A 19,834-nucleotide genomic window follows, 5' to 3' on the forward strand; every position below is an offset into this window, starting at 1 on the left:
GGGAATTCTGACAGTGCAGAGGGCGGGGGGAGGGGTGAGACGGGCTCGAGGGGTCTGGCATCGTCTGAAACAGCCACTGGGAACTGGGGAAGGACGGTGGCCCAGCTGGCAGCCTTGAGCAGTGAGTTACAGAGAGGGTTAAGATTCAGTTGAGTGGGACCCAGCTGTCTTGCTTTGACACAGTAAGGAAACATTTAGGGAATTTAGGCAGAAAAGCAGGGGAGGGGGAGTGTGTGTCAGGAACAGAAACGTGAAACATGTGGACAGAGTGAGGGGCCCCCGGCATTACAGAAATACCAGAGCAAGAAAGAGGGGCTCTCAGATCTAGAAGGGCTGGGGTTTCCTTCCAGAACCTAAGAAGATACAATCGCAAATCTCTCGCTTAACCACTCTCTTGCCAATCAAAGGAGAAAAAGTAATCAATTAGAAATAGGAAATAAAATCTTTAATGTGCTACCTTTCATCTGGAAAAGTCATTACAGTATCATTTGCAACGTTCAACAAGGGGAGATGCCACCAGATGGCCATGTCTTAGGGGTCACCGAGAGGAGGAGCCTCTTGCTTTCTCCCCACCTGCCCCCGAGTGAGCTCAGACGACTGAGCGGAGTGGATGGGCCAGGCCAGGCAGCAGGAGGTGCAGCGCAGCAGGCCCAGGTGGCCAGCACCCCGTGGAAGCCAGGCCGCCCCAGCGCCAGGCCGCGGAGGGTGCAAGGGCCCCAGGGTTTCCACACCCTGGAAAGCAGCATGTGAACCGTTTCCTTGGAAAGCTCTCTTGCACTGTGTTCCGGACAAGGCCTGTGAACGTCCTGCAGTTTCCTGAAGGACTTGCAGAATGTGGAAGGGAGGAGCGAGGGCTGCAGGCCCAGCTGCTGGTCCAAGTCCGGGTGAGGGTCCGGGTGGGTGGACGCGCTTACAGAGAAGCGCAGCTCCCGTTCCTGTTCCCCAGCCAGGCTCTCCCCATCCCTGACACACCAGGGCCAGCGCCTCTGGGTCCAACGAGAAGGTCCTTCTGGGGAAGTCTGGCCTCCCAAGTTGGCTTCTCTGAACCCTCCAGGGGAGGGACCATTCACCAGCACCAGTTCCCCATGGGGTCGCTGGTTCCGATTTCCAACCGTCTTGACAGTTACAGCAAAGCAGCCAGGGCGCTCGAGGTGCAGTGAATGCAGACCTGGCCTGAGCTCTGGGCCAGCCGAGTGCAAACTCTTCGGGGTCCGCAGTCCCAGGGCAGCCGTCTGTCGGGCAGGCCTCGGCCTCACCAACAGGAAGGGGCTGGGCAAACGATGCACACAGCCCCAGCTCCACGCTGCCCCACGGCCACAGCCCTGTCCCGCCCACACGGAGGGAGCTTTGTTTCAGTTAGTGTTTCTAACTTGTCACCAGTTGGGTCCCTGCAGATGCTCTGTCCTTTTTCACACGAGATCCTCCTCTTTGGTGCTGGCACAGGGGTGCAAAGATTAACCCCTCTCCTCTTCACAAGGCCTGTAAAGAGGGAGGGTCCAGGCACATTCTTTCTGCATCACCCTAGAATGGTGCGGAAGTTGGGGTCTTACGCTGGGGGCTGGGGGATGGATCTTGTGCTGGAGGTGGTCCTTGAGCCACTCCCCAAGAGTCTTTTCTATTCCCTTCTGGCTGCTCCTGGCATGGGGGAGGAGGGCGATTTCCCTGAGGCGCTAGAGGTCCAGACCCCGCGTGACCAGGTGGTCGGGGCTGAAGGGGTGTGCACGTGTGGGAGGGCCCTGGGCTTTGAGCCAGGACCCCTCCCTCCTCCATCAGAAGAAGAACTCCTCACACATCCTGCGAGTGTCCTCAGGCGCCGACACCGCAAAGCCCACAGTTCTCGGGTCCGTGAAGATCTCATGGTCATTGCCACCCTGCAAAGACACGAAGCACAGATGAAGGCTCCGCCCCGTCAGTCCTGGGCCCTTGCTGCAACCCTGGGGCCTGAGGCGGCCAGAGAAATGAGGAACTTGAGATTTTACTGGGCCGGGAGAATTTCTTCAGTTACCTTTCTCTTGGTTTCCAGGAGACGAACAACATGAGTGCGGTTATTATTGAGAAGGGATTTATAACCTTCTCTTGAACTGCAGTTTGACTTGGAACATGTAATTATGCCTATGAAAGAAATCACGACATTCTTGCAAAGAGCTAAGGCTTATTTTTCTACAAAGCAAGCAAGCACAGCAAGTGACAGGATCCTTACAGCCATCAGCCTGCTTTAGCTGCGCCCAAACTTCTCTAACAAGTCACAGGGAGAATGGGGAGGGCACAGCCTGGAGCAGGGCTGCCTGTGGCACTTCCTGTGATGATGGACACAGGCAGTACCGTGGTGACGGCAGCCACTGGCCATGTGTGACTACTGCCCACTTGGTGTGGCTAGTGCGACAGAGAAACTGAGTTGATCTGGTTTTAATTTAAATTCCCCCCACCCCCGTGGCTGGTGTCTAAGCTGCTGGTTAGGAGCAGGGTCTCTGGAGTGGGGGGCCTGGGTTAGATCTTCGTTCTGCCACTGACTGGGGTGTGGCTGCGGCAACTCCTCCTCTCTAAATGGGGATAATGGTGGAACCTCGCCCAGAGCGCTGTTGTGAGAAGTCATCGAGAGCATCGATGGGGCAAGGCCCCTGGAAGGCAAATCACCTGGCACCAGCAGCGGCACCTTGGCCAGGGCGGCTGTCTAAGCATTTCCAAGCATGATTTCACCTGGTGTCCTCCCGGGGTTCAGAGCAAGGGCGGGTCACACCTTGGTAAAAGATGGGGAAACGGAGGCTTTGGAATTGTCTGGCAGGGGCTGTCCCGTGCCTGAGTCACATGCTCTGGTCTGTGTCCCCACCAGCCCCAACCCCGAGGTGTCAGGTTAATGAATCAGGCTACCTGCACCCCCCGCACCCCCGCACCCTGCAGGAAAGCCTCTGCTGTTCTTGTCATGGACTTTTCTATACTGTCCTCATAAATTGGAAAGCACGCTAATTCAAAACCTTGAAAAAAATCAGTTCATAATATGATGAAAATAACTGCAGAGGGAATGGATTTCTCGTAAGGCACAGACAATGCAGCCAATATGGAGAAAAGCTGTGAGTCTGTAGGAAAACCTGACATCTTTCTACAGAATCGACACTGGAAATTACTAGTACTCTCACTTTTGCAGGAACAACCCACTCCTGAGCAGGCCTTCCCCAGAGTGGGGTGAAGTCCCAGACCCCAGGCGGGAATCACTAGGTTGAGTCACATTACGAGGCCACGACCCTGGGGCCACTCAGACAGCCCTGAGTCACGGCCACCATCTGCTCCCAGCACAATACATGTGAAGTCAGATTTCTCTCAGGAGTGGCATGATGGGTAAAAGCCACAGAACCCAACAAAGGCAAAACCGACTCTCGCACGCTCCGAGAACCAAACATCTGTCTGGGACACGGGCACTCCCTCGTCACTCGCGGACTAGGAGGAAGGGGTGGGGAACCTACCCCCTGCCAGGCGTGGTTTTAGAGGCTGGAGACACAGCACAAACCAAACCCGCATCAGGGCTGCCCTGGGAGCCTGTGGGCCACTTGGGGAGACCAGCCATGATGTCTTGTGGGGCAAGGGAACCCAGAGTGACAGGGAGGGCTTCCGAGCAGGGACCTGCGGTGAGGGGACAGGCCATGTGACTGTCTGGGAAGGCAGCAGGTGTAAACCTGCCTGGAGGGGCTGGAAAGGTCGGTAGATCCTGACGAGGACTTGGGATTTCCTGGGAAGCCACCAGAAGGCTGCAAGACCAGGACACGATCTGATTTCTTTATCACAGATGTCTCTGGAAAATGGATGGGACACAAGTGTGGATACTGAGAGCTAAAGTTGGGAGGCTCCTGCAGCCAGCCAGGGTGCACCGAGGGCAGAGCCATTACCCGGGAAGAGGCCTCTGAAGCAAAAGGGTTTCATGCAGTCCCATGACAGCTGCCAGGCCTGCTCTTCCCCAGATGCGACATGCAGGGGGAGAGGCATGCCGGACGCAGGCCTACTGTGGCAGGAGTCTCCCATGGTCCTGCTGGTGGCAGGGGGATTGTCCGTGGCATCCGAGGGCTAGCTTTGCGTGAGTGTAACTCACTGACACTTAATAAAGCCAGGTCCAGAGGATCAAAACACGTCCAGGGAGGTGAAGGCCTCCCCCACCCTGGCTGGGTCCCCTTTTGGCCCCGCTGGAGTTCAGGGGGCGGGCGAGGTGCAATGCTGGCGGGAGCATCTGCACCACCGCTCAGCCACCTCGACCTTCCTTTTTCTCCTGCCAAGGGGCCTGCTTCCTCCTTTGTGACTCTCAAAGCGCAGCAGCTAGTTCCCGGGGTGCAGGCATACAGACCAGAGTGGGTGCGAAGCCAGGACCCAAACTCGGCTAGTGAAAGCCCGCTGCCCTCTAGAATAATAAGGCCTCAGAGAACCGGAAATTTCAAACACTGGATTTGCATATGCACTAAAGGTTACTCAATTCCGGTTGGGGAAACTCAGCCACCCCACCAAGCTCCCAGAACAAAAACCCTATTCCTGAGAAGATACAGGGAGGGCAGGAGGGGAGGGATGAATGAAGGATCAGATTCCTATCACAGTGTAACTGACACGCCCAAAGGCAAGGCCACAGCTCAGTGAAACCAGCTGATTAATATTTAAATCTGCGAAAGGCCCAGGGTCTGAGGATGCAACAGAAGGTACAGGGTGGCACAGTGGTTTCAAAGCCCACTGCCTCTTGACTCCGTGCTGTTACGGACCTCTTCTAAGCTAATTTCACAGGAAGATCTTCCTTTTTAACGTTATTGGAGAATAAAATGTTGCACAATTTAATACGAAAGGCAGGCCGGCCTTAGCATTTTAGAAGTGATGTAGGAGCATAAGGAGAGGCTTTCGGGTCCCAGGTCAGTCTCCTACCAGCCGAGACTCCTCCGCCCTCCGGCTGCCGGGAGGATGCTGCTGTCCTACAGGGCTGCCCTATGGACCGCAGGGACCACCTCTGACACCGAGAAGTGCTGGAAGATTTTAGTTTCCCTCCTTTTCTCAATTTAAGATTTTATTTTCCAATAGATAGCACATTCCCATGGTTCAAAAATTTAAAAAAAAGATAAGCTCCTCTTTTGGCAGGTTTCTCTCCCATCCTGTCCCCACCCCCACAGTAACTTCTGTAATTTTTTTATCTGTTCGGATTCCCTGTATGTGCTTACAAGCTAATATGAAGAGAGATTATTTCCCCCTCTCTAGACAAAAATGTAGCACATTGCTTATACATTGTTCTGCACTTGCTTTGTTCACTTAACAAAAGCCCTAGAGAACGGTCCATGTCAGCTGGTTTTACAGCCACGTGGCACCCCACTGCGGAGACAGGCCAGCCTCCTGAGGAGTGCCAGGGCCGTGCCCATCCCTGAACCCCCTGTGCACGTCTCACACGTGCCCAGTGCACCGACAGCTGAATTACCCAAAAAGGAAGCGCTGAGTCAAAAAGTAAATCAGTTGCTAATAATGTTCATGAAGTGCTAAAATATTTTCACGTTGCAATTGCCTTAAACTAACATGCTGTTTACAAAAAGCATCGACAAACACAGGCTCCCTTGCCTGCCACTTCAGAGTGGCTGAAGGGCGATCCAGCCAGTATGGCCCCCGAGAGCCATTCAGAGCCGTGTGCCACACACCCTCGCCCTCTCTCCCCCTGCAGCAGACCAAGGCACTCCAGGCTGCGCCCAGGACCTCCACGCTAACTCAGAGCCAGCTTGTTGTGGCTGACAGGAAGGGTTAGGGGCTTTCTGGGGCTGACAAGTATTTTGAAAAGAAAAGGACAACACTTTGTTTCTCCCCTCTGCTCTCCCAGTTGCTCAGAGCAGAGTCATCCTTTGTGCAGCCCCAGACGCCACCCGCTGGAGGCTGTGCTGCTGGGAGAGGAGAGGCTGCCAGAGGCTTCTGAGCCTTTAGGGCCTGGTGGGGAAATGGCTCTTTACTGACAGCTCTTAGCTCAGGGGCCGTTTCCCTGGGAGCCAGAAAAAACATTAGCTTCAATACAAAAGAAAGAAAACAGCTTTCTAAATGTCGATCACTGAATATGAGAAGATTAAAGCTAGTATTTGGACAGCTCTGCACCTAACGGTTCAAAAACTGAGATGTTTAAAGGTTTACATGGCTGGGCTGTTAATTCCCATTTCTAGGAAACCACTGATGAAAAGGATCGGAGACGAAGGCAAAGAATCATGCAAAAAACGTTCACTAAAGTATTAGTTATAACAGCAAAAAATCCTTAAACAACCCAAATGAGCCTCTAGGACGGAAATGGGCAAACTATGCATAAACGAGAGAATATAATACAGCCGTTAAAAATCTTGTTTTCAAAGAATATTGACTACTATGGGAAAAATAAAATACATATGAACATGTATTAATTTACAATTGGCAGCCAGGCATGGTGCCTCGTGCCTGTAATCCTAGCACTCTGGGAGGCCAAGGTGGGAGGATTGCTTGAGGTCAGGAGTTAGAGACCAGCCTGAGCAAGAACAAGACCCTGTCTCTACTAAAAACAGAAAAATTAGCTGGGTGTGGCGGTGGGGTGTGGCGGTGTGGTGTGCCTGTAGTCCCAGCTACTTGGGAGGTGGAGGTAGGAGGATCACTTGAGACCGGGAGTTTGAGGTTCCAGTGAGCTGTGATGATGCCACCACACTCTAGCAGGGGCAACAGAATGCGAATGAATGAATGAATAAATAGAGATGGCCCAGAGATGCTGAGCCCGAGGCTGGACTGAGCGACTAGAGCTGAGCCTCCTCTCAGGCTGGACGGCAGCCATGCCTCTCTGACCTGCTGGGGACCCACCTGTCCCAGGGAGAGCCTTGCTCTGCTGCCTCAGTGACTCTGGGGAAATGTCTTCCATGTACGCCTCCTGTTGGCGCTGGCCTTTACCACTGGGCTCTGCTCTCAGTCCTCAGTTTAGATTTGGTCCTGGACTTCGGACTGTGATGCCCCCAGGGACAGTGCCCCCTATGCTGCATGTGTGATGCCCAGGACTGAGCCCCACCTGAGCTTCAGACTTGGGGGGGATTCCCTGTCCTCCAACATTTATGGCTCCTGCGCTCACTTTACAATGAATGCCTGCGGGGGTGGGAATGCAGTGGTAAAAGGAAATGGAAACAGCAAGGGCTTTGAAGTGCAGAGAGGGTTTGACAACACTGGGGACTGGTATTCTGGAAGGCACCTGAAGTGATCAATATTTAATTCAAAAGCCAAACAGAAAAGGATGACTAACACACAGGTATGACCCTTGCCCCCGCTGAGGCATCGGGTGTCTGGGCTCCGAAGGGAGGGAGGCTCCGTCAGTCATACCCCCTCAGCACAGAAGCCATCGCTCAGTTTGAGCCGGCGGCTGGGTGAAGTGTGGGTGAGGCGGAAGATAGCTCATTTGTCAGTTCTTCCCATTCAAACCCAAATTGAACAACGAAACTGCAAAAACGCTTCCATACTTACTGGCATGGTTTTGTCTCCAAAGAAATAAATGGTCTTAAAACCATCATTTTCCACGTGTCTCAGGCAATACCTCTTGTCCCATCCATCAGGAAAGACATCAAAGCTGATCTGGCCTCCTGCCGGGTGTGGGGGGGGGCACATAAAAGCTAAAGGTGAAGAAGAGGCTAATGACATGTCATTGAAAGAAATTTTTTAAAATTTACTCTTTGTCGGCAACTGGACTGCCAGTTAAAAATCAACAACATAGTTTGTTATTATCCTACATTACGAACAGGTTCTAGAAATGAATTCTACATCATGTTTTCCTCTAACATTATTTCATCTGGGTCTAAAAATCAGACACAGAATGCCAATTCAGGACGAGAAATGTATTTGCATTTGAGTGCTCTGTCAAGCAAGTGGTGTAAATGAAGCATGCTTACGAAAAATCTGATAATGGCTTCATTCTGTCGCATTTGTCTTGAGCTTTAACACACCCTCAGTGGAAAATGCCTGGAAGCAGGCTGCAGCTCCTCTTGCAGTAAAAATAAAAACCACATTGAAGGTGATTTACAGGCAGCTTTCATGGGCAACAAAAGCCCTCTGAAGCTTTGTCAGAAAGATGTCCATCTCACCGTTCAGGAATACTTAAAACTCCACCCATTCATCTGTTATACATGATTCCTTTGCAATTCTCATTTTCCTACAACCTGTACCTTAATTAAAGCTAGCAAAATGAGAGGGCTTTGAGCAATGACTCATTAGCATTGACAAGAGAAATCAGTTTGCAAAGAACTTGACAGGCATATTCTACCAAGAGAGAGGTCTGAGAACATCTATGCTGCACAAAGCACTCTTCATTAGATACCAGAAACATTCACACACTGGCTGTCACAGTAAATAAGAGCTTTGTAACTTGGACAAGTCTCTTCTCCTTTCTGGGCCTCAGTTTCTTTCTTTTTTTTTTTTTTTGAGAGTCTCACTCTGTCGCCCTGGCTAGAGTGCAATGGTGTCATCGTAGCTCACTGCAGCCTCAAACTCCCAAGGTCAAGCGATCCTCCTGCCTTAGCCTCCAGAGTAGCTGGGACTACAGGTCCACACCACGACTAGCTAATTTTTCTATTTTTAGTAGAGACAGGGTCTTGCTCTTGCTCAGGCTGGTCTCAAACTCCTGAGCTCAAGTGATCCTCCCATCTTGGCCTCCCAGAGTGCTAGGATTACAGGCGTGAGCCATGGCGCGTGGCCAGCCTTGGTTTCTTGACCTGTGAAAACAAGCAACTGACTCCTAAAGTTCCTTGCCATTGAAATACAATTCTAAAACATAATCAGTCTAGGTTATCTAAGAGGTTCACATTCCATCTCTCTCTTATGAAGTCCACTATAGCGCTTCTCTTCCGTCCAAAGGTGTGAGGATAAGTTCTTACTCTTCATTAATCAAAGTGCTTCTCTTTTGACTTGAAGTGCAGGTAGGAAGAATCCTGCTAAGAATTTTAGAACAAAGCCAGAAGTCTGGAAGCCACTTCCTAGTGGCTGCTTCTCCTCTATGGATCAGACTATTTAACCCTCTGCCCACCTTAAAACGAGGCACAGTCCAATCTCAACAGCTCACTGGCCCATAACAAACTCTTGGCAAATGGGCACCAAAGTCTGGAATATATTTGAATATACAATACCTATGGAAAACGTGAGGCCTTTTCCTGCAAACTCTTTCCGTAGATCTGCTACAAATTTTTGTCTTATATTTTCTTTCTGAGAAAAACAAAGAGATACCAATTGTGTATTGTATTGCAATTTAGACAACAGGCTTCAACTACTGGCCACAAAGCTGCATGTCTTGTCTTATTTTCATAAACCCAGCCATTCAGCAAGGACGTTTTAGAAAGACTCACTTTATCGAGTTCGTAGAACTCAATGCGTTCTTCTTGGCTGCAGCTCCTTCCAATAGGGGACACGTTTAACATGCCATTTCGGAATTCAATGAAAGTGCCCCTGGGGAGAAAAAGGTGACAGAGGGTACCCAAAACACATCATCTATTTGGATAACATTATAGATAGATAAACAACCTCAAAGGTTAGGGAATTCTAAAAAGCAGACCCTGATGTGATCAATGTTTCTCAGAACCGTGCTATGCAATACAGCAGCCATCCACCACGTGACTATTGCGGCCACCGCACTGCACAGCACAATCTAGAAATGTGGATAATCCAAATTGAGATTAGATTTGAAAGACTTAAGATGAAAAAGGAATGTGGTCATCGGTAACGTTCCACATTGACTTTTTGTTAAAATAGTTATATTTTGGACATATTGGGTTAAATATATTAAAATTAATTTTACCTATTCTTTTCTGCTTTTTAAAAATGTGGCTACAGAAAATTTAAAATTATACACAGCTCACATTTATTTCTGTTCAACAGTGCTGCTATAGGGCAGAGAATTTTAAAGTTAATAAAGAGCTATGAAAATGATTTCTAGCACTACAAGAGCAGTAAGTTCCCCGAGGAGTTTGAAAATATATGCGCTAGACACCTGTTTTGCTATTGAGGTCTTGAACAGATTATACCAAGCAAAGCTACACAGAAAAAGGTTCTGAGAATTGTCCAATGAGCCTCAGTAATAACTGAGGAAATTTAATTTAACCAGTGGCAGACTGCTCCTACATGTTTGATTTGATCACCGAAAAGGAGAACAGCCTAACACTATTTTAGTTACTTCGAATGAAGATGTTTAAAAACTGTTTTTTCCTATGTTTCCAGTTTGACTCTTTAAACAGTTTCTTAAAAACTGAGATAGCTTGTAAGCTAGACAATCATTCTGGCAGATGAAATTCAAGCATTTTGTGACAACTTAGGCAGTGTAAAGTATCTTCCAGCCCTAAGCATTGATGCCTGGGAACCCTACAAAAACATTTTCCCTGGTCTCTTTCTGCTATTTTAATCACTCAGTCCTCATCTCCAGCCACCAGCCACTGTAAATACTGGGAGGCCACGTGCCAAGTGCAGGGCTGAGGACCTGATTCAAGGCCAACGCGGCCTCTCACTAGGCTGCTTGGCTCTGGGCATCTCTCCAAGCCTGTTTATTCACCGACAGAAGAAAGGCTAATGGCATTTGCTCTGGTTACCTCTGAAGGGCCCTGTGAAAATCAAACGTACCAGTTTAAGTAAAGGTACTTTGTAAACCAGGAGGCAGTGAATACTCATCAAGTAAGGTAAAAACAACAAAATCCCAATCAACTGGATCCTTTCCCCTGCTGTGTGCAACTTGTAGAGAAGGAGGCAAATGATTTAACAAAATAGACACGCCTGAAGAACTCTTACAAAAATCCCACGTCCAGGTTGTCCTCGAGCTGGCAGAAACCCAGCCCTGTCCTACATGTGAGGTGACCATACCCAGGGTGACCCTAGGGTTATGGGTCAGAAAAAGAGCTCATTCCCAAGGCATGTGGGGAAGCTAATGCGTTAGAAAGCTTCTCAGAAATAACCATTAGGGTGGTTTATCAGTTCCTCCCTGAAGACTTGGGCTCTGAAGTCTGACTGTAGCTGCCTGACCTGCGTGGGGCGTGTGGTTAGCACTGATGTAAACGTGGACAGCGCTGCTCAAGGCTGGTCCCAGTTCTGCCTCCTGGTCTCAGTGGGTATCTTTTACTATTCTGGAATTACAGCTCTGCACGTCCCTCTCCCTCGATAAATTCTTTGAGGACAGGATTATGCTTTGTATGTTTTCCCCCTTATTCTTGCCCCCACCCCCACCTTTTCTCTTGGAGACAGAGTCTCACCCTGTCACCTGGGTAGAGTGCAGTGGTGTCATCATAGCTCACAGCAACCTCACACTCCTGGGTTCCAGTGATCCTCCTGCCTCAGCTGGGACCACAGGCACACCCCCCCATGTCCAGGTAATTTTCCTATTTTTTTTTTTTTTTTTTGTAGAGACGGGGTCTCACTCGTGCTCAGGCTGGTCTCAAACTCCTGGCCTCAAGCGATCCTCCCACCTCAGCTTCCAAAAGAGCTAGGATTACAGGTGCGAACTATTGCGCCTGGCCTCTTACCCTCCCTTACTGTTTACTCCAGAGATGGAACGGACCTGGGATACATGTATATTCTAACTTTTACTAAGAGAATTTCTAACATTCACAAAGGTAAACAGAACAGGGTGAGTACCCCTCATGCGCCTGTCACCCATCTGCAACCATGACCAGCTCTGGGTCCAGCCGGCCCCATGCAGGCCTCTCCTGGGCACGGGGAAGCTCCTGCGCTCTGCTCCGACTGCAGGTGCTGAGCAGGAGGCTCGGGTTTCATGGGTACTGACAGTCTGAAGCAGCCTCTGGAGTTCGGCATGCCCTGAAATTCAACTGCCACTTAAAAGATGTTTCTCACCCTGGTGATTAAGGTGTTACATAATGCGTGTTGAAAAATGGGGGAAAAAAATGAGAAGTATTTTAAAGAAATCACCTGTAACCTCACCCCCAAAATATAGCCACTGTTAGCATTGGGTCCATTTCCTGCCAATCTTTTTCCTGTGGGCATTATGTACATCATTATTATTATTATTATTTAAATGGGAATTGAGATAGTGTAAGTATCCAGAGCAGGAGGTAGGTCCCCAAATCAAATGCCTATAGAGGTCAGAAAATGAGAGTAGCAGCCTGTGAAAAGCTGCAACACATGCCTCTGAGTGCCCGGGGGGCTGCTGCTCAGGTGACAGCGGCCACATGGGAGTGGGGACCCAGAGTAGCCAGGTCTTCAGATTTGCAAACAGAAGCCAGAAGTCCAGATGTTTTAAAATGTGAAATCGACTTTTAAATGATGGCAATTAATTCAGATTTTATTTAACACTGCAGGCCAACCAGATTTGGCTTTGTATAGATGTGGCCTGGAGGCCTGCAGTTTGAGACTTCCAGGTCTGGGGTTTCTGTGGCTTTTTTCACAGGCTGTTTCACAGCCGTTTCCTCTCACTGACAACCTCTGAAGGCAGACGGTTTCCAATGGCTGTATAAATTTCCGCCCTGGGCACATGCCATCATTTATGCAATCACTCTTATTCTGCTGGCTTTACAGACTGTTTCCAATTATTTCTTACCGAATGCTGGGCTTCAGATTTAAATTAGCTGGCCCTTGAAGGCTACCAAACCTTGCAGTGAACAAGTACTCCCAGGGCAGTGAGTGAAAATGTGGATTTCCAAGCTCTGCTCTCAGGCTTTCTAAATCAGAATAGTCAGGGGACTGGCTAAAGATCAGTATTTTTTTTTAAAGCTCTTTAGGTGACTCTCATCCAGGCTGGAGCACAGTGGCATGATCACAGCTCACTGCAACCTCAAACTCCTGGGCTCAACTGATCCTCCCACCTCAGCCTGCTGAGTAGCTGGGAATATAGGCATGTACTACCACACCCAGCAAATTTTTTTTTTTTTTTGTAGAGATGGGGTCTTGCTATGTTGCCTAGGGTGATCTCAAAATCCTGGCCTCACGTGATCCTCCTGACTCAGCCTCCCAAAGTGCTGGGACTACAGGCATGAGTCACCATGCCCGGCCTAGGTGATTCTGATAATCAGTCAGATTTGGAGACAACCCACATGAACCCACCAAATGACATTACTCCATATTCCAGCAGAGCTTCTTTGCTAAAAGCAAACTCACCTCTTCTTTGGCAGTTTAATTTTTGCAATGTAGCTGAGACAGTAGTTGATTAAATCCTGGATTAGGGCCTCACCCAGGTGACCTTGAATATTCTAGATAAAGAAAATACTGGAGTTATTTCATTCAGCAGGAAGCATTTTCAAAACAGCTTTACAGCAAGCCCAGGTCTTCAGCCACTATTGTTTGGAAGTCATTAGGCTGATGTAGCAGTGACGGTGACATACTGCTTTTTTAATTCTTTCTCTTTTTTCTCTGGTTGAAAACATTAGGCAAACCAGAAAGGCTTCAGTCAAAAGCATTTTCTGCTTCATTAATCAAGATTTTTGTATTCATTATTTTTGAAACGCTTCCTGGAAGGCCCAAAGAGTTTATTGCTGCTGCTTTTATTCAATTAAAATATCTATGGGCACTGACAGAAAATATATTTGTTCCACTTCAGCTTTTTCTTATATGTGAATAGAATGATCTTACTACTACTCAGAGCTACGTAGTACCTCTTAAAAATTCGTATAGTGAGGCAGCCTGTCCTAGTTTGTGTTATCATAATAGAAACATTAAATTTAAACATCCTTAAAAAATTATGAAAATTTAATTATCAATTTGGAATATATAAGGGTCACATGGTTCAAAGTTCAAACTTAAGAACCTACCTGTTTACACAAGAGTTTCCCATCTTTGTATGCTACCAAGCCATTTTCTGGAAACACGTAATCGTATTTTTCAACCACTACAATTAAAACGAAAGAAGACTTAGAATGTAATAAATCAAAACCTATATTTCTGCTTCCTTTTTTTTTTTTGCAGAGATAGGGTCTTGCTATGTTGCCCAGAGTGGTCTCCAACTCCTGGCCTCAAGCAATCCTGTTGCCTGGGCTTCCCAAAGTGCTGGGATTACAAGCATGAGCTATTGCGCCCAGCCCTCTGTTTCTACTTCTTGATTAATACTTACCATCAATAAAACTGCTAAACTCCGGTAAGTACTTTGAATGACTATCTCATCTTAATGGATAGGGAGAGGAGAAAAATCTCATTATCTTTTTTAAAAAGAGGCCCTTTTGGTTACAAATTTAAAAGCTGACAATGGGACTAAATATAAGAGACCCGGTGATGGGTGACTTTGTGCCCCTGACTTCAGCCTGCCTGCCTGTAAAGGAAGATGCTGCCTGTGACGGCTCCCAAACCCCACTGTGAACCGGCAGCAGCAGGGCAGTGAGTGAAAATGTAGATTTCCAAGCTATGCTCTCAGGCTTTCTGAATCAGAATCACCAGGGATAGGCTAAAAACCAGATTTTTTTCCTTAAAAAAAAGTTCTTCAGGTGATTCATATAATCAGTCACTCAAATTTGGAGACTACCCACATAAACCTTAATGAAGGGATTCTCAAACTTTAAGCAACTGTTAAAATGCAGATACCCCTATGTGTTGGGTAGGGCCCCATCTGTTTTTAATAAGCTTCCCCCAGATGATTCTGATACAGCTGGGCCTTCAGCTTTCTTCTAGCTTGTAAATGTTTTGATTCTGTTGTTGCACTCTCTGGAAGGTATAGACTATGCTACTCTGACAAAAACCTTCTCTGCACATGTGGTTAAATATATGACTAGAGACAGAAAGGGCAATCATGGCCTGGTAATAGGATTTCCGGGGCTTAATGTGCCCGATTATGTTGTTTATAGCATTTCTAAGAAGAACACTCACAAGGAAAATTAAGTGTAAGTGGAACAGAGAATTTCAAAAGGATTACATAAATTACTCTTCCAGTAATCGTGATCCAATAAATACAGTCTACACAGATTTGTACTGTAAGATATTACATCTAGAACAGTAGTTCTCATATGGGGGTGATTTTATTCCCAGAGGACATGTGGCAATGTCTGGAGACATTTTTGGTTGTCACCAGTGTGTGTGTGAGTACAGTGCTGGCATCTAGTGGATACAGGTAAAGAATGGTGCTAAATGCCCTACAATGCCCAGGACAGCCCCATAACAGAATTATCTGGTCCAAAATGTCAGTGGTGCAGAGGTTGAGAAATCTTGCTCTAGAGGAGTTGGTTCCAAGATATGAAGACTCCTGGGGCAATGGGGGTTGAAAGATCAATTCACCCATCTCCCCACCTATTTTTTCTTATAGGCCAGGCACCCCAGAGGCCCTGGGGCTATGGAGATGAATAACCCCAGTCCTGGTCTTCAAGACAAACATACAACCAGACAGTTTGCAACAATTAGAGAGTGTCACATCAGTAGGATTGTGTACTCGAATCTCTTGCGGGTACTTGCTAAAATTTGATTCCCAGGCCTTGTAGACCTATCAAATCAGAATCTCCAGTGGGGTCAGTAAGACTTCCCAGCTTCCCAGGGTCCTATGCTGGAGACTGGTTCATTGTGGGGGGAGGAGCCTGGGTGGGTCATGATTAGGGAATTCTGGGAAACACCATGTTAGGGCAACAGGAAGGAGGCACTTAGACCCAGAGGGCATCTTGATTCCTGGGTGAGAAGGACGGTCAGGAGATGGGGCCTGAGCTGAGGCTAGAAGGGCAGTGAACAGGGATGAGAAGTGTTCCAGGCAGAGAGATACCGTGTGTAAAGACATGGACACTCACCTTTCTAGGTAAATCTACCCAGACATCTGAGTACCAAGTGCTCCATCAGCAACTTCAGAAATTTACAGGATTAAAAGCAGAGGAATTGGGAACAAGCATATGTGGGATTAAAAAAAAAAAAAAAAAGGCAGAAAAAATGTTTCCTCAAAGAAAGAAGCAGATAGAATGGAAGTTTTAGGGCTGCCTATGATACTTGGCTACAGGCCCCAATATTCTCATAAGAAGTTAATCTTTTACCAAAAAGTAATTAGCAACGTATCATTTACCGTCATTTCCCAGCTGCTCCTGCACTTTCTCAAAGTCTGACCCGCCTACCACTCCGATTTTGATCTTCTGCCTCAATTTTTGTAGAAAGCCATCCATTTCTTTGGTAATTTTCTACATTTCAAGAAGGAAAATACAATAGTCATGAGCCACAAAATAATCAGGAGACTAAAACTGCAAGAATAATACCAGCCTTATTTTCATACATGCCAATTTAGTTACTAGGTCTGTAGATAAGTTCAAATATTCTAGTTGTAATTTTGGGCCATCAACTTTTTACTGGAATAAACTTGTTAAATGTCACTTATTTTTACCAAATTTTAAATACTCAAGTAATATATTAACAGCCATTGTGTGTTGTTCGGACTATTTTTCTATGCATTTCTGTCTAAATGCACATATGCTAATAGGTCTTATTTTGAAACATAAATGGAATCATTCTATGTCCTGTGCAGTGACTTGGTTTTTCAGCACTATATTGTGGTGATCTTTTCATGTCGACACAAAAATCTAGCTCATTCCTTTTAAATACTACACTGTATTACATCTGTGGATTTAAGTTGTTGATCTTAAAACAAAATAACGAGATTGAGGAAATTCAGAACTGATTATACTTATATAAAAAATGCATAAGAGTAGCCTCAGCAACATAGCCAGACCTCCCAAGTAGTGATGACTACAGATGTGTGCCTCCTTGCTCAGCTAACTAATAATTTATTATATCTTAACCCTTGTACATGTTGGTGAGCTAAATGGTATTGTGGTCAGAGATCATGACATGTTCTTCAATATGAATGGGTTATAAAAGGCAAATTTTTACTTCTAAGTGGAAGCAAATATTATTTGACAGGAAATAAGACCCAGATGCTGTAACCACAAAAGAACATCTGAACTACATCCCACTGCAGCAAAGCAACTTTACAGCAAACATCTTTACAGCAAAGCAACTGCATACCAAAATCGTTTTGAGGTTCTCAAATAACTGTTGTACTGATAATTACCAGGAATCCTTTATAAATCACTCCCTACAAAATAAAATCCAGAGAAAGATCCAAAAGCTTGAAATTAAGGTGGAAAAAAGTTAAAAATTCACATTCTGGGGAAAAAAAGCCAATTATAAAAGACTTTTTTGGGAGACCATTAAGGAAATTTTAGTATGGACTAGAGGAGGAGTCAGCACACTGGGGGCTGGGGGCCATAATCAGGCCTGCTGCCTGTTTCTGTAAAGTATTATTGGGACACAGCCACGTCCATTCGTGTATATGGTGTCCACGGCTGCTTTAATGCTATGACAACAGAGTTGAGTATATTTGTGACTAAGACCACATGACCTGCGAAGCCTCAAATATTTACTATCTGGCCTTTTACAGGAAGAAATCTGCTGACCCTTGGGCTATGGACGGTATGAAATATTAGGGAAGTTGTGATAATTTTTTTAGGTGTAATAATGATACTGTAGTTATGAAGGAGGATGTCTTTGTTCTTAAGAGAGGCAGTTTAAAATTCACAGAAGTGAAGTGCTGTGATGACTGCAGCATAGGAAGTTGTTCAGTAAAAGAAAAAAGAACGTCAGGATCAAGTTAATACATCAACATGTCAACCATTTTTGAATCTAAGTGGTGGGGACATGGGTGTTCTGTGTACTATTTTTTCAAGTGATTCTGTGTTTGGAATTTTTCATGATACAAAGTTGGAAAACAATTTTGCCCCTCTCTTTTTACAGGCTTCTGTTCTAAGTCCCAACTGTTTTTAGATAGAATGGCATTTTTAGGAAAGGACTCAGCACAACAAACTTCTACTAAAACAGTGAAATGTCTTTGTGATGGAAATAAACAAAAAAAGCAAAATGCGCAAATCTCTGGAATCCATGCTAATCAGATTTTATTTGTTTAGGTCATATCACTTCAGCAACTGCTTGAAAAGATAACCCATTCTTCCAGGTTGTATTGTGCTTATCAATGTTTGAGGATGCACACATACTGAGGAAGGTAAAGGCAGTATAATGAATAGATTTGTTGCTAAAATAATTTTTATTTTTTACCTAGAGTACCCAGCATACAGAAACAATTCCTTTTAAATTATAAATTTTGAGTGTGAAAATTACTTACATTCACTGCAAAAAATATCCTGTTTCAAATGCTTCAGAGGAATACATTATGGGTCACCTGGTTTCTTTGCTATTTTATACTTTGTGCTTATATATTCTGCTTCATTCTGGGAATCAGAAGCACTTTCCTGAATGGCATATCCAGCAACTAGAACAGCTTCCACTTTAGCTCACAAACTTGACAAATAACAATTCTCTGAGGCCCAGGGACTTGTACCAGGTCTGCTATGTGAAACTGAGGACGTCAGGGCTTCCCTGTATCTGAGTTTCCTTATGTTTAAAATGGTAATAACAACTATCCTACCTGGGATGAAACTTGGGGGAAGATTGAGAGGGTCCAATGATATCATGTAAAAAGGCTTCACAATGTAAACCGTAGACCACTACAGCCCATGGGACAAATTGAGCTGTTTGTTTTTGGAATAAATAAAGTTCTATTGGAACACAGCTACTCTGTGTTTACATATGGTCTATGGCTACTTTTGCACTAAAGTTGAGTATTGTAGTTACTATAGATCATATGAACTGCAAAAACAAAAGTATTTACTATACGACCTTGTACAAAAAATGAATTGCTGACCCCCCCCCCCCCCGTAGACCACAATGGGCTTTTAACAACCCACAAGTGTGTGCTGACTGATCAATCTCAAAGTCAGAAAGGGCCTTTGGAGAACTTGGAGTTGACTGTCATTACTGGATAGATCAAACCTGTGGCTGATTAGGGTAAAACGGTATGTCTAAGGTCACAAAGATTTGACATGGTCTTCTGGAACACAGCACTGCTGCCACCCAGCCAAAATTAAGGGAGGTGGGATGGAAGTTAAGGACAGTGAGGCCATTTGGGCCCAGTCTCAAGTTTTAATGGCTGGCATTCAGTGACCACTTTGTGAAAGGGGGACGGAGAGAGCCTCCTAACTGAAACTTATATGTGTCTGTAGCAGCAAAATCTGGGAGTAGGAACCCAGTTTCCAAGAGCCCAAGGAGACTCTAAGCAGGTATCCTGTAATGAATGATCTAGGACTCCTCCATCACCCCAGTCCACTGCAGGGGCTGGAAAGGGGGGCAATGAAGGTGGCTAATATTTATTGAGGCCTAGTGTGTGCACCATACTTTCATGAACTTACATAATTTCATTTGATCTTCACAAACACCATATGGAACAGGTAATATGCCCATTTAAAGCTGTAAATGCTGAGGCTCACAGAAGTTAACTGTCTTGTTCAAGGTCACACAGCTGCCAAGAGATGAAGCTAAGACTCCGCTAGGTCTGTTTGACCCGGAAATCTATGTTTTTAATATCATGCTACACGGCACAGACCCTTGGTGACAGGCCTGACGGGCACATAGCTGGTAAGGAGACCTTAGCTGGGGTTCAAATCCTGGTCCATCATTCCCGATAGCTTGCGGGGAGAGTCCAGAACTGCATTTTCCAACCCACTAAAAGTTTCCTGCTCTTAAGTTTTTCAGCCCCTTCTCATCTCTCCGAGCACCCTGGGGTCTTGAAAGGCCGGTTAGGGCTCCCGTCTCATTCCTCCAGGGCACCCCAGAGGAGGGTTCAGCCCCCTCTGGAGGAGGCAGGTGGTCCTTAACCGCTCCTTGGCGCCCACCCTGGGCGGTTGTTAGCCCCCTCTGGGAGCAGCAGGGGCTCTGCACCGGCTTCCACCAGCCCGCCGGGCTCCACCTACCTGCCGCGGGGCTGTCAGGGTCCCATCCACGTCGAAGAGGCAGAGCGCTGGGCCAAACGCCGCCATGACCCCACTTTCTACCCGTACCTAGCGGGACTCGTTGGCACCAGGAAACT

General features: G+C 46.6%; 1 protein-coding gene across 2 annotated transcripts; it reads right to left on the reverse strand.

Moving 5' to 3' along the window:
* Positions 1-455: 455 nt before the first annotated feature.
* On the reverse strand, positions 456-19,828 carry PMM2 (phosphomannomutase 2). 2 transcript variants are annotated; one of them, XM_069486956.1, is made up of 9 exons: positions 19,719-19,813; positions 15,929-16,040; positions 13,716-13,792; positions 13,066-13,157; positions 9,321-9,420; positions 9,105-9,180; positions 7,453-7,568; positions 1,790-1,871; positions 456-1,479 (listed from the first exon to the last, which is right to left on the reverse strand). In XM_069486956.1, the coding sequence occupies exons 1-9, from the start codon at positions 19,782-19,784 to the stop codon at positions 1,253-1,255; spliced, it is 948 nt and encodes a 315-aa protein (XP_069343057.1). In that variant the 5' UTR covers positions 19,785-19,813; the 3' UTR covers positions 456-1,252. The 2 variants fall into 2 exon arrangements, with proteins under 2 accessions (XP_069343057.1, XP_069343058.1); XM_069486957.1 differs by lacking the exon at positions 456-1,479 and having other exon boundaries at positions 1,744-1,871; positions 19,719-19,828.
* Between the last annotated feature and the right edge of the window lie 6 nt (positions 19,829-19,834).

The sequence above is a fragment of the Eulemur rufifrons genome, chromosome 14 (genome assembly GCF_041146395.1).
Source record: "Eulemur rufifrons isolate Redbay chromosome 14, OSU_ERuf_1, whole genome shotgun sequence".
NCBI classification, from domain to species: Eukaryota; Metazoa; Chordata; class Mammalia; order Primates; family Lemuridae; genus Eulemur; species Eulemur rufifrons.